General features: G+C 39.4%; 1 protein-coding gene across 29 annotated transcripts in view; it reads left to right on the top strand.

Annotated features, from left to right (window-relative positions):
- The first annotated feature begins 12,905 nt into the window (after window positions 1–12,905).
- tcf7l2 (transcription factor 7 like 2) overlaps window positions 12,906–15,373 on the top strand; it is a 98,860-nt gene continuing 96,392 nt past the window's right edge. For 6 of the 29 annotated variants that reach the window (XM_023992961.2, XM_023992962.2, XM_070444850.1 and 3 more), the window contains exons 1-3: window positions 12,911–13,543; window positions 13,692–13,758; window positions 13,900–14,024. In XM_023992961.2, the coding sequence (XP_023848729.1) occupies window positions 13,355–13,543; window positions 13,692–13,758; window positions 13,900–14,024 (381 nt within the window). In that variant the 5' untranslated portion in view covers window positions 12,911–13,354. Of the gene's footprint in view, window positions 13,544–13,691; window positions 13,759–13,899; window positions 14,025–15,373 lie in introns of all 29 variants that reach the window. The other 23 variants (XM_023992958.2, XM_070444855.1, XM_070444852.1 and 20 more) reach the window with 12 other exon arrangements.

The following is a 15,373-nucleotide window of genomic DNA, read 5'->3' as shown; positions in this document are numbered from 1 at the left end:
TGTACTGTAGCAATGTATCTTTTTTTGTCATGTTGCTATACTGTTTGTATGTATAGTTATATACTGTACTTAAGCTGTATTAGATTTAGGGCCGTTATTTTAGGCCTGAGAAATGCACCGGGGATCTACCTGGTACCTGAATATATGTATCTGGTCAAAAACCCATCTCCTGAACCACTACCCTCACACGACTGTACCTCCTCTGTTTAAACAGCACAATACTGAGGTTCATATTTCCCCTTTATATATATTTAATATTTGCTCACTTAAAAATACTGATGATTTTTAAAAATATATTGCTGTCTGCTTTCTGTTTATAAATCTTGCCTACAGGGTTCAGTGATTACAGTTCAGACCGGTTAATTGTTACATGCGTGTTTAGGTTCTGTGTCATGTTCTAATGTAGCCCATAAATAATATAATTTCTTTGTGCCACACATTGCAAGTACACTATAACGTTGTGTAAAACAATTGCTGTTTATCTTTTTCTATGGATCTGGATACAAAAACACTCTTTATATATTTCTATAATTATCTCCTTTTCCACTGTTTAGAACTTCACGAGACCCTCTGTAAAACGGAGGGTTTGGTCAAAACAAACAAGCCAACCCAGCAACCCCTCTGCACTCTGTGCTATCCCAATGCTACAGTATTTGGACTTGCAGATATCGAACGGCATTGACAAGTCTTTTTCTGTTCCTTAAAGGATGTAAACATTTGTAAATGAATGCTCACATGTGTCGAGCGGTATCAGGTTTCCTCCTGTCCGTGGGGGTTTATCGAGTGTGTCTATGGTTGATCTGCTCTCTAAATCCTCCCATGCCCTCTCCCTGGCTGGAGCCAGCCTCTAGCTTCTCTGAGCTCCATGCTGTGCTCTCTCTCCATCTCCATTTCCCTCTACCTCTTGCCATCTCTTTTAATACCTTTTCGTCTCTCCTATTCCCTTTATTGTCCTCTTTCCATTTAACCTATTCTCGCTCCATCTACCTATCCTTCTATCTTTCTAGCCGCCTGTCCATCTCTTCCTTTGACCTTACTCCTCAGTCCATCGCACTGACCTATACCTATTTGTTTATCTCTTAATATTTCTACACCTCTTTTTTGTTTTCTCTCAGTCTCTCTATGTGTCCCTATGTGTCAGCTGGTGAACTGTTGACAGGACAAAATGGAAAGAAAAGCTTCCTTTTCTCCACTCAGGCCTCTTACATGACATTACTTCCTGTATTTCAACATTTTCACTTGCATGGGGGGATGGGGGGACTAAATAGCATGCTAATGAGTCCTCTAAGGTGCCCTAGCCTCTGCCATGCTCTAATAAAGCACACGTTCTATGGTCCCTTTTATGTGGAGAGAGGTTGGGATGCCCAGCTGAAGATGTTAGAGCATAAAAGCTGCTCCGATGTTTTAGAAGTGTTCCAATATACATGACTTGTGGCATCCTTGTTTGTTTACAATATCCTTGTTTTTATCAATCCACCTGAGTCAAATCCACCTGATGCTGTGCAGACTTGCTTTGTGAATCTTTGTTTCTAGTGAATCTTCTAAGTGAATAAAATCTTCAGTATACATGGCACAGCAATGGACATTGCCTGAATCTAAACTCCAAATACATGGCTCTACAATTGGCATTGGTGGTGCCTGTGGTTTGTATTCCTCCCATAGTTACCAGAAAGCTTCACTTTATGGGTTGAGTGACCCAGACAACATGAGTGGTGTGGGCCAGGCGTGACAGCGTTAAAAGAGGGACTGGACAGACTGTGATGATGTGGATTGTTGTTTGGAATAAACAAAGTAATGTGTCACAGCAACGCGTAATTCACACAAGCATGGGGACAGTACTGTGAAATATCATTCACCCATAAACAAATAACCCCGAATATTTTTTCTGACACCAGTGCCAGTGTGAGAGATCAGTCCAGAGTTGTCCTATTTTTTTAGCGTCCAGATTGCCATTGAAAGGGTAGCTGTGTATATGTTTGTGTGTGTGTGTGTGTACGTCAGAGGGCACTGTGCCACATAAGGTGCCCATGCCATGGAGAGCAGATATAGAGCATCTGAAATAAAATAAAAAACGTGTGAATTACCACCCCGTCTCTCCATCTCTATTTCTCTTCATCCCTCTCTTCCCATCTCCCTCTCACCCTCGCTATCTCGCCATTGTGCACTCTCTCTCTTTTTCTTTTACCCCTTTCTCTCGCCATCCACCCCCCCCTCTCTCTCTCTCTATTTCATCTTATTAATAAAGCACATGGATTGTCACCGTTATTTACCAAATATAGTCTGACAAAGAAGAAGTGGGAATTTCTACTGATTGAAGATCAAAGTGGCAAAGTCTCCTCCTCTTCTATTAGAACCCCTTAAGAACAGAGGAAAACATCCATTTCTCACACATCAATGGCGGCTTCGTAATCAATTGAAAAAGACACTTGTATGGGGATGCAAATCTTATCTTTGTCTTTATTAAAGCTTTTAGAAGATACATGTCGGGATTTAATGTTATTAAATAAAAGAGGTTGGTTTTTTAATCTAAAGATGCAGAGGCGTTGGTAATGGTCTAAATCAAAGCCCAGGGACTCTCTTAATTACCAGAGGAGTTTGCCTATCCTTATTAATATTGATAAAAATATACTGTGATCTGATCTCTGGGCTTATGATGCATTTGGGAGTTTGGTTAATGAACAGAAATAGAACATGGGACTAATTTCCCTGAAGGGGATAAAAAGCACGGACCCTGATGGAACAAGGGTCTCCATTTCATTATCATTAACTACATTGGCCAAAATATAACACTATCTGTGCTGTGGTCTATGAGGCCTGACTGTGGTTGGTGAGCACAGGGGCAAAGCGTTAACCTGTGGCTTCAATGGCTTTAAAAGACATGGTTGTGTGGGGATTTTGTTCTGTCTTTTTGCCCTGTTTTGGTTCAGGTAACAAATTGCTATATGCTAAAGTCAATTGCATCAAAGGAAATTCAAGGTTGTTGTCAATTGAAACAATTTTGATGGAGTGCACAACTCAACCCTCCCAAATTAGCTTTTGTCCTCTATAGGCTTGAACACGATTCATCCACTGACACAATACAGGGAGAATATCACAAATCACTGAATGCACATTTGAACTGTAAATCGGTAGGGGCACGTTCAAACGTGTAAGTAGACAGTAAGCAAACCAGTTCTCAAACATACAGCAAAACACAGGAGAAACCTTACTGGCAACTTTAATCGGGATAAGCTATATAGATAAGTAGTGACCAAAAAAGACTTTACGCCCTTGAATATATGCAATACATCTTACAACATCATGAATTAGATGTAGAATTAATTAGGTGTTTATTTAATTCATATAAAAATCCTTCAGCTATAGCTTTCAAAACAAAAGAGAGGCAGTTTCATCCACCCTTGTGAAAAGCATTGATTGGTGTGAGCTTGAAGCCATCATGAATATATTGGACACAAACTTGAGGCCAATTGATTTTCCTGCATTCATTTCTTAATTAGAGTCCTGGTATGGCAACCATTAGGGATGCTGATAATATCACTGGTGGAGTTTAAACACTTGGAAAAGAGGGCATTTGGAGGATGGGGGAGCAATTCAAAACAGTAAACCAGGATACAACACACAGACCTGGTTAAAATAGATATATACGGCCATTTTGATATGGATAATTTGGATATACTTTCAGGAAAATAACATATTTTGACCTAGGGCAGAAGTAATCAATATTGCAAATCATCATGCCCTTAAACTAATTCCCATGATAATAATTTACATCCCGCCAGAACTCTCTAAACTCTGAATACGTCATATAATCCATCATTTTGAAGAGTTTTGTTCTTTTGTTTACCTGTACTGTATTTGTGCTTATTTTTAGCTCCCTGACTGTATGCACTGTATGCACTGAGTCAATCGGGATAGGAGAGCCTGTATAATGACTAAAGAGTCAATTTACTGTAAATGTAAAGCCGTGTATTTTGTATTTCACGATTTGGATTTAAAAAATACATCAACTCACCCATTGCGAGTGATTCTAATGGTAATGATCCAATGGTCCCAGGTGGTGAGGACTACCTCATTTCACCTATCAGATCCCTATGCCAAACTGTCACTGTGTAGATAAAGACTAGCTAATGTGTCTGCTGCATTCATCTTGTGGTTTGCAAGGCATCAACCATAACCCTGCGCCCTTAACCTCGAAACCATTCTCTGCCTCCGCCAGTGTATAGGCTCTGATCTTGCATTCATCTGTATCGCTTCACCCACCTGCTGTTTATGAAAACACACACTGAACAAACACAAACCGGTGATAGTCACAAGTAATTGATGAGAAAATGATTTCATTTGCATTGTGAAGCATCTTATTTGACCCAAAGTCGCTATGCCATTGTGGCGGTATTGAATGCCTAGTGAATGTACAGCATAATGCACAATTGTGCCCTCTGCCAAAGCAATTACCGATATTAAAAAACAGAGAGAGAAAAACATGTTTTTTGATGGCTGCAGCCATCACTTTGTAAAACAAAAATATTGTGTTATGGCGATAGAAAGTTTTAGGTTAATTAAAAAGCCTTTATTATCTTGGCAGTAATTGAAATGTAGAGCAACAATCATAATGCCATGGCCTCAGTGCTGAATCCTGTTGCTGGTGTTTTAATTGTTGCCTCTACATTTGAATTCGTTATTTTAAAAAAGGCCAAGAGAATACAGGCTTATTACTTAACCTTTTTCACGTTCATTCTATACGGTGCCTTGAACATTCTAGGGAACATTCCTAAGTCTATTAAAATATTTTGTGCTTCAAAGTAGTATGGAAGCACATTGCCGACACAATTTTTTTTTTAACTTGTTAATACTATCTAAAAATGTTGAGAAACATAAGTCAACATTTTGAGATACTATTGTAAAAATGTCGAGATACTAAACACCAGTCTCAACATCAACAGTGAAGAGGCTACTCCGAGTTGCTGGCCTTCTAGGCAGAGTTCCTCTATCCAGTGTCTGTGTTCTTTTGCCCATCTTAATCTTTTATTTTTATTGGCCAGTCTGAGATATGGCTTTTACTTTGCAACTCTGCCTAGAAGGCCAGCATCCCGGGGGTCGCCTCTTCACTGTTGACATTGAGACTGGTGTTTTGCAGGGACTATTTAATGAAGCTGCCAGTTGAGGACTTGTGAGGCGTCTCTTTCTCAAACTAGACACTCTAATGTACTTGTCCTCTTGCTCAGTTGTGCACCGGGGCCTCCCACACTTTCTATTCTGGTTAGCGCCAGTTTGCGCTGTTCTGTGAAGGGAGTAGTACACAGCGTTGTATGAGATCTTCAGTTTCTTGGCAATTTCTCACATGGAATAACCTTAATTTCTCAGAACAAGAATAGACTGACGAGTTTCAGAAGAAAGTCTTTGTTTCTGGCCATTTTGAGYCTGTAATCGAACCCATAAATGCTGATGCCCCAGATACTCAGCTAGTCTAAAGAAAGACCAGTTTTATTGCTTCTTTAATCAGAACAACAGTTTTCAGCTGTGCTAGCATAATTTCAAAAGAGTTTTCTAATGATAAACTTGGATTAGCTAACACAACGTGCCATTGGAACACAGGAGTGATGGTTGCTGACAATGCGCCTCTATACGCCTATGTAGATATTCCATAAACAAATCTGCCGTTTCCAACTACAATAGTCATTTACAACATTATCAACGTCTACACTGTATTTTTGATCAATTTGATGTTATTTTAATGGACCAAAAATGTGCTATTCTTTCAAAAACAAGGACATTTCTAAGTGACCCCAAACTTTTGAACGGTAGAGTAAGTTTTAAAAAATGATACTAACTGGAAATTTCGAGGTACTAACGCCACATTTTTTGAGAGTAGAACATTAATGTAAGATATGTTTCTTAATTTGTAGCATTATGTGGCGATTTATTTCCATATATCCACGTTGCAGTGCTTGATAAAGCAAACTCAGCCCTGTTAGGTGGATTGTCAAATTGTAGTTGTTGTCTAGTTCTTTTTAAACCATATGACCTGATTAGAAAAAATCTGGTTCCATCATAGCCCATAAAACTGTTTTACAGCTTATGTATTTCTATTTCATACCCTATAACTAGGGTCTGGAGTTTGCCTGGTTAGGTAGCCTACCAGATCAGGGAAAACTCTGGGCCCCAGGAAAACACTCCTGTGGTGTCACCTATGAAATCACCACATAATGTTACAAATGAAGAAACATATCCTCTAAGTATTGTCTACTATCCAAACATTTGAGTGATGTCGAAATTTTGACTTTCATATCTCAGATTTTTTACTTAGTATTTCAAAAAAATTTAATAGTATTTGTGTACTTAATGTACGTATCACCACATGTTGACATGGTATCTCAAAGCTTTGATATAGTAACATGACATTTTTTGATAGTATCCCCCCAGAAAATTTGGGATGGCGGAAATGGGTTTCCATAGTAATGGGCTTCCGTTTTTTTAACCTGTATTTCCAGCATTATCCACTAGGTTTGCTCCACCTAGAAAATCCTTGGACATGTTCTTTAATTTACACAAGCTGTCTCCAATTAATCACTCAATGTCTGGTTGTGAGTGAGTGCTTGGTGGGGGGATCGCCTAAGCCAGGGGAGGCATAGCTCAACGAATCTTAATTGCACAAAGCCTATTATTAGGCAGGGAATACCATTTGTAAATCAGTGATTCTACATCTCATTTTGCTGAAGCTGATCCTTCCCAACAGACTCGGACATTGTAGCTAAAACTGTGTCAATTTCGGGGAGTTTAAGGGGAGAGTCAATGAAACCAACCAAGGAAGTACTGTATATTGTAGTGAACTCAGGGAGTATCCCCGACCGGGACTCAAATCAAATCAAATTTGTCACATGGTTCGTAAACAACAGGTGTAGACTAACAGTGAAATGCTTGCTTACGGGCCCTTCCCAACAATGCAGAGGAATAAATACAAATAATAGACAAATAATAACTCAAGGAGTAAATACACAATGAGTAAAAATAACTTGGCTATATACACGGGGTACCAGTACTGAGTCGATGTGCAGCGGTACAAGGTAATTGAGGTAGATACACTATATATACAAAATGATGTGGACACCCCTTCAGATTAGTTGATTCTGCTATTTCAGCTGACGTGTTTAAAATCAAGCACACAGGCATGCAATCTCCATAGACAAACATTGGCCGTAGAATGGCCTTACTGAAGAGCTCAGTGACTTTCAATGTGGCACCGTCATCGGATCCCACCTTTCCAACAAGTTTGTCAAATTTCAGCCCTGCTAGAGCTGCCCCGGTCAACTGTAATTGCTGTTATCCAAATGACGAATCTGGGTTTGGCGGATGCCAGGAGAACGCTACCTGCCTGAATGCATAGTACCAACTGTAAAGTTTGATGGAGGAGAAATAATGGTCTAGGGCTGTTGTTCATGGTTCGGGCTAGGCCCCTTAGTTCCAGTGAAGGGAAATCTTAATGCTACAGCATACAATTTACATTCTAGACGATTCTGTGCTTCCAACTTTGTGGCAACAGTATGGGGAAGGCCCTTTCCTGTTTCAGCATGACAATGCCCCTGTGCACAAAGCAAGGCCCATACAGAAATGGTTTGTCAAGATTGGTGTGGAAGAACTTGACTGGCCTGCACAGAACCCTGACCTCAACCCATTGAACGTGTTTGGGATGAATTGGAATGCCGACTGCGAGCCAGGCCTAATCGCCCAACATCAGTGCCCAACCTCACTAATGCTCTTGTGGCTGAATGGAAGCAAGTCCCCGCAGCAATGTTCCAACATCTAGTGGAAAGCCTTCCCGGCCTTCTCCATATTAATGATTTTGGAATGAGATGTTCGACAAGCAGGTGTCCAGATACTTTCGGTCATGTGGTGTATGTACATATAGGTGAGGATAAAGTGACTAGCCAACAGGAGAAATAATAAACAGTAGCAGCAGCATATGTGATGAGTTAAAAGAGTTAGTGTGAAAAGGGTCAACACTCACGCAAAACGATTGATTGATTGATTGATTGATTGATTGGAGACAGGTTGTGTCAATTACAGAACATTTTCTAGGATTTCCTACCTGCAACAAACCTAGTGGAAAATGCTGGAAATACCGGTCAAAATAAAAACAACAAAATTAAATGTAATAAATAACTGTCCCTATCCATAATATGGCGTTTGTTTTTTCTTGGTACATGCAATGTCCTATTCAAAGAGCAGCTGTACGCAATCAACTGGGGAGCTATACAGCCTCTACCCATGTGAGAGCACCATTACTGTACATCATATGTTTCTATATACAAATATGATTGGAAAACAATTCCACAAAGTGCGAGAGAGAGACAGAGAGAAAGGGATAGAGCGAAAGAGGGAGAATACAAACACATGATGTGGACAATGAATAAATATCTTTAATAAGCCCCTCTGTATGGAAATCTCATTATCTGACCCCCCTCCACCATCACCACATACATACACACTTAAGTCATCAACAAACAGGGAAAATTGCTCTCAGTATGGTTGTAATTATGGGCCATTCTTCTGAATGTCATTGAAACATTGTTCCTGGTTTTCTCCTCCTGGTCAAAGACCTGCTGTTGCTTCCTAAGGAAGCTCCTGAGATTAGGTCCTCATCTCAGAAAACCATAGAGGTAGTGTGGTCCAAAACACAAGCCCATTATTACAAGAGGGATTTCCTTTTTTGTCCGAAACACAAAGTGGGGGTCAGTATAACTGTTATTTTCCACATGCACTCTCGTGCGTCTCTTTGGACGTGGTTGTTTGTGAGATTTGTGAAAAGATTAGAAGAGACAAAAAGGCTGCTTCTCCATCAGTTTTCTTTGTGGTAATGTCTAGTCCCACACCTGACCTGCTGTCAGTGGGAGCCTAAAGCTACAAGCCGTGTCAGCATCTTTATAACAACTGCACATATTTGTTATAAGACCAGAAAAAAGAAAAGAAAAATTAACAATAAACTTGAGTCACTCTCCCGCAATGACGATACTCTCATATTCTGACTGCTGACAATAAGACCACCAGAATGTGGTGGTGTGAATCGTCAAATTTTGCACTAACCCATATATAAATCTATGACGTAGGCCTCCATAGGTTTTCACTTCTCATTCAGTACCATAAAAATACAATAACACCCAACACAAACCTTCTGTGTTGTTGACCTACTATTGACCATTACCTAACGTTTACAAGCCAGAGCTTGGCTCGCCATCCAACGAGACAATTTCTCTGACGGACAGGAGTACGCTGCTGTGCCTTGGCTGACATATCGGAGGTGACCAAGGGGCTTGAGGACAGCAAACACATGTCCTGACTGTGTACTGTAGCTCCAGGCCCTGCAGTCCTGTCTCAGGTGGGTTCTATGTTTAGAGAGCTCCAGGTCTGCTTCATCCACTGATTAATGACTATCACATTCATTTTTGAAAACGCCTGCTGTTTGTTTTGGATGAAGGAGGCAGTTCACTTAGTTCCTCTAATATGGTTCCCACGACGCACTGTTTTGTAACGGTGGACGGGTTGGAGACAGGCAGGTGTTGCCAGCAGCCAATACCTACCGAGGTAGAAGTAGAGCTAATAAACCAGAATGTTGCCATTTATCATGTTAGTCTGACCTGTTACTTGCACAAGACATCTCTTCTTCATATTGTGCTTTTTACTTAGAAACATTCTAATGTTATCCTTTGTACAGAGTCCGTATATAGGTTGGGGAATTAATTTATAGTGTTCAATAATCTAATCAAACTACAAATGCTTGGTTAAACAGATTGTTAAAGAAATTGTGGCATGGCGATAGTATTGATTGCATAAGACATCTGTGCTTATTTATGCTACTTACTCTCTGACGTTATACTTATGTTATCTTTTCTGTACTTTTCTGTAGGCCTAATACTTTCTGTATTTTTTTTTGCTTTATGAGTTGTATTGTATGTTTGTACTGTACACTGGCAGGAAACATTAAATAACCACATTCACTAAACCAGCTTTTGAAACAAGTTTTATTTCTGTGGTCAGATTTGCTTTTACAATAATGATGAATATACATCATAAAATGATCTTTGCATAATCAAATACATTTTTAAAGCAATTTCCCCATTATTGTCCTTTACACAATGTGGAGAGCCATTAGAAACACATAATTGTGGTTAACCATGTCATTATTCATATGATATAATTCATCTGAACTGTACTGGAAAAAAACGCTAAAATGGTTAGCAGCGCCTCCCCATACAATGGGGGGAATTTGCAATTGACTAAATGCAAAAAAAAAAAAGGTTAAATGCCAAGTTCCACTTGTTAAAGACAGACATCTTTATATTGCTTTATTCATCTAGCTCAGAGGGGATAGGGCATGAATCAAGCTGTAGTTACCATTAAACAGGGCTTTAAAATGCACATATTGTTACTATGAAAACAAGCGGCAGACAGACCCTATAATATGCTAATTGAGACCAGAGCCATTTCAGCCTGCATGGTTGAGAATATGGAGGCATTGTGGGTAATTAACCGTTCGCACAAAGAGTTTAGCATGTGTGCAGAACTATCTTGCCCGAGGTTGGCTGTAAGGACCACTAGGACTATTTTCACTGTAATATCTAGGAAAGAAGAGTGGGTGATCTAATAGAGTAGCGTGTATTGCTGTATGAAGTGGTGAAAATGTGAGAGAATTTATAAATCCTATAGATTTGATAACACTCCACACACCCCAATGAACTCTCAGGCACCTGCTGAGGCAATCCAGGAAGGGGCGAGCTTGGAACTCCACTGCTTTGGTCTGGTCTGTGTGGGCTCCAGGTTTGTAGAGCTGGGAGGGGTGGGGTGCCTCTTCTCTGCTGCTACACAGACATACATGATTACCTAAGAAAAGCATCCTTATAATCCCTCCAGCCCCTCCAATGCATCCTTCCTTCCTTCCTTCCTTTGCTAGAGGAACTCAATAATTTGATAATGTTGTGTAGGTTTCCACCATATTGCTTTCAGCTGATCCAGTCATGCCAGATCAGTGATCATATTGCAGAAGGATGTGCTTTTAAACAAGCCTGTTCTAAGCGAGTCAATATAGGCTACAGGTTCATTATATAGTCCTTATCTCTGTCATGCAGTAGGTCTATGTGAAATAACTGTTTGTCAACACAGTATTTTGACAACTGGGCAGAAGACAGACTCAAAACAAGTATATTATGCCATTTAAAAAAAAAACATTGTGTTACTATAGCTATATATTATGTTCTTCTGGAAAAAACATTTTATGATTTATTAAACATCACTTTTATGATTATTAAATAAAACATAGCTTTCCCATGATTTTGGAGCCCCAGTGGACTACTCACACACACACACTAGAGTGGTCTTTCTGGAGCAGCCAAGTGAGAGGTGAGGGTCAGCTATAGCCTATTCATTAAACTGCTTATATTTTCACAATGCTTTTTCATAGGCTACCACCGACAGCTTGTTTGGGGGGTCATCAAAATAGGAACCCTAGGCTTAAGTAGAGATATACAATTGAATAATTCAATTTCAGAATTAAGAGAAGCCTAAATAAAGAAAATAGTGCAGAAGATCAAATCCAAAGCAGTCGTTTTGTTTCTCCCCTTCATTTATTCAAACACTTGATCGCATTAATGATATTCATCTGCTGTTTGATGTCCGCGTGACCCTGATTGGAATAGAATTTGTGGCGCGAAACTCAAAGAGGTTGATAGAATAATGCCATGTTTTGAGTTCCAGAGGTTGCTGTTTTTGAACAACATTTGGGAGATGAAGATGTGAAAACAAGCAGCGATAAAGATGGAGTACTGCAGTCACATATTCAGGTAGGCTATTATATATTCAATTGAATTTAAGTCCAAAGAAGACTACGATAGGCAATTCCTACACTACACCATAGTAAACTACTGTCAACTGACTGTGACCAGGTGTGGGCCTAGCGCTATCAAGCAGTTAAGCAGACTAATCATTTGACAGGCTACATCATTTGTTTTTACACAAACAGTAGATTTTTTATCGTGGCATTCATTAAATTGTTGTACTAAAAATGTCTAGCCAAACTTATAATTAAAACCACTGGATGACCATTATAAATAAACCTGCTTCATAATGTAATGAAAGATTTCTTTCGAGTGCCGTTAAGAATTTGCACCAATGACACAAATGAGCTGTACAGTTTTTTGGTGGCATTTTTTTTTTTACTGTGCTTTAGAAATCTGTCAGATGGAGAAAAGAAGATAGCACAAATTTACCAAGCCCCTGTCTGTTCTTTTATAACGAATAGGCTACAGGTTAGTCCTAAATCTCCGGCCTCATTAGACCCTCTGCCTGTAGTCTTCCCAACGGTGTGCAGACTGTTAGAGCACGTCTGTACCTTCATCGTCACGTCCTTTATATTTCACACTCCATGCAAATATAGGCCTATTTTAAGTAGAACAAAAAAAATGTATGAAAATCATAGGCTATGGATGCAACCTAATTGAGGATATAGTCTAGAATAGAAGATTATGCAATATGATATGAGAAATGTACAACAAAATGTCTAATATAATTTAAATATATTATAGCTTGCTTTAAAAGGGCTAAAGAAAAAAGAAGGAAAGGCTTCAAGCTGTCATAGTGATCAAAATGGTATTCATACTGCTTCATAGCCTACCCGAAGCAAATGTTGATGGGATATAGGCTTATTCAAGTTCATTCTGGAAAGCATGCGCGGTAAACTTTTGGCCCCTATGTCGTGACTTTTCAAAATTGCTACATTGAAACTGGAGAAAATAAGGAAGTGCTCTATTCTCATTTTCAGCGGGAGACCGCCCATATATTTAATCCGTATTTACAAGTAACTCCAGTCTTTCGCTTATTTTGCTATAACAGCACAAAAGCAAACAGGGGCGCTTCACTGTCCCGCGCTCCTCACCAAAACTGCCTTTTCCTCACTCGCTTTTCTAACTGCACACTCGTCCGTCGTCTTCCTCCAGCCTTTTTTTCTCTCCCTATTTATGAAAACGTCACTTCAAGTCCCTCCCTTTTTGAATCTCATTAGTTTCTTGTGTGTTTCTCCCTGTCAATAATCCTGAATCCAGACTCTCTCTATTTCCATCCCTCTCTATCTGTCAATCAGCGCCGCCTTTGAACTGAAAACCACTCCGACCAACTTCAACTCACTCAATCCGAGCGGCTCAGCTCCATCTCCGGCTTCTTTTTCTGCCAAGGTTCCCCTCTTTTTAGTTTGTATAAACCGCCAGTGCTTGGAAAACGCCAATACAGACTCTAAACTTTAACTCGGATTCTAGATCACCAAGATCAAGGGTTTAAAACTTTGTGTTTTTGCCCCCCAAAATTGCTCGGGAAAATGCCGCAGCTCAACGGCGGTGGAGGGGACGATTTGGGTGCGAACGATGAAATGATTTCCTTCAAAGACGAAGGGGAGCAGGAGGAAAAAATTTCGGAGAACTTATCGGCAGAAAGGGATTTAGCAGATGTCAAATCTTCTCTTGTAAATGAATCAGAAACAAATCAAAACAGCTCGTCAGATTCGGAGGTAAGTGAAATAATCGGAATCGATTGGGCATTCGGTAGTTTACAAACATTTACTTATTGTGCGCGAAATGTGCAACCACGGTATATAAAAGTAATGATTTCCCTATGTTTTCCTTTAATGCAACCCCTGTGTTTCGTTGTTTTTCAAGGCGGAAAGACGGCCTCCGCCTAGGTCTGAAACTTTCAGAGACAAAACAAGAGAAAGTTTAGAGGAGGGTGAGTTTCTCCTTGTCTGTCTCTTAGATTTTTACACAATGGCATATGAGCGTACCGAGTGGGTTTCTTCTAGAATCTCAGATGTATAAAAGTTGTCAAGGCACTTATAAAAGTTTTTCTTCTTTCCCCCCGCCATGTTAGCTGCGAAAAGGCAAGATGGAGGGCTGTTCAAGAGCCCACCGTACCCGGGCTATCCATTTATAATGATCCCCGATCTTACAAGCCCGTACCTTCCGAATGGATCACTTTCTCCAACAGCTCGCACAGTAAGTTCATTTATTTACACCGATGTGCGTACATTAATGGACACACGATCCACGTAGCCTTGAACAAACGCGCATTGACACCCAGCTAGGTGTGTTTAGCTGTTAAATGTAGACAGAAGTTTCGCAACTTTTCATGAACTGTACAATGGCATGCATGTCGCTTGCAACAGTGTGCCTGCGTGTTTCTCTGTAGCCTACAGTAAGTAGCATTCTAGGAATAGGGATAATCAATTCATTTTCATCGCCTCAAATAAAAAAAATGGTATGCAAGGTCATGCGCACATGATGAATATTCTATTTTTTGTACACCTGTGATCAAATTATAGTACAAAACATGAACATTAATTTCAATAATAACAGCAGTTTATAGTGGACAATTGAAAATTATTATTATTATGCTGCTTCTTCTTGATTATATTATTATTATTATTGTTATTATTATTATCATTGTTATTATTATTATTGCTGTATTATTGTGCGAGTGTTTGTTAGGCTACCTCTGGCTTTGATTTCATACCGCCCCCTAATATAATGTTGTACTGAGCCTTCGCTACGTTGTTTTCACAACCTCATTGAAAACGTTTTTTTCTTTAACGCTTAAAACACATGACCCATTTCAACTTTTTTTTATCCTAGGGCAGTATAATAACACCTAACACAAGTTTCTATAAATATATCAACATACAGGAAACTCAGAAAAGCATTGAGAAAGGACCTTATAAAAACAAAGCCAATGTGTTAATTCGTTTATTTATGTAATTTGCATTTGTCAAACTGCGTTGACATTAGCTGAAAGAGCCATGTCATTGACAGTTACTTTGAATATGCAGACATTAATATTTTTACCTCAAACATTTAAATACATTTGAAATCATTTATTTATAGGCTGGAAATTGTTTGATTTTTACATGTTGTAGCCCATGTATACCACTCCAGCCTGTAATGGGTAAACCATGCTCTTAAAAGCATGTGCCATGTAAAACGTTATTTATAAATAAATTCATGTTATTTATTAGAGGCAATCAGCTCAGCTATAATTATGCATACTTACTCATTTACTCGCCACCTCCTAGTCCCACTGGGCAATAGCAATGCTTAGGCGGGATAATTTTCTAAACCTTTTATTTTATTTATTTATTTTATTTTTTAATGGTTGCAATTACAAGTCATTGCTTTAGGACCTGTCATCTCATTTTACAAGGTTAAGGCAAAGACCAGGCATTAGGAAATATGATCTTACCCCCACATATACCTCTGGGTAATGAAACTGATATTTGTTTCCTCAATTTAGTGCACCACACACACCTTGAAAATGAACACACATGTGATAGACAATGTAATGCACCCTT

The sequence above is a fragment of the Salvelinus sp. IW2-2015 genome, linkage group LG8, assembly GCF_002910315.2.
Source record: "Salvelinus sp. IW2-2015 linkage group LG8, ASM291031v2, whole genome shotgun sequence".
NCBI lineage: Eukaryota > Metazoa > Chordata > Actinopteri > Salmoniformes > Salmonidae > Salvelinus > Salvelinus sp. IW2-2015.
Note: the sequence above shows the minus strand (reverse complement) of the source record. Positions and strands in the feature narration are given on the sequence as shown.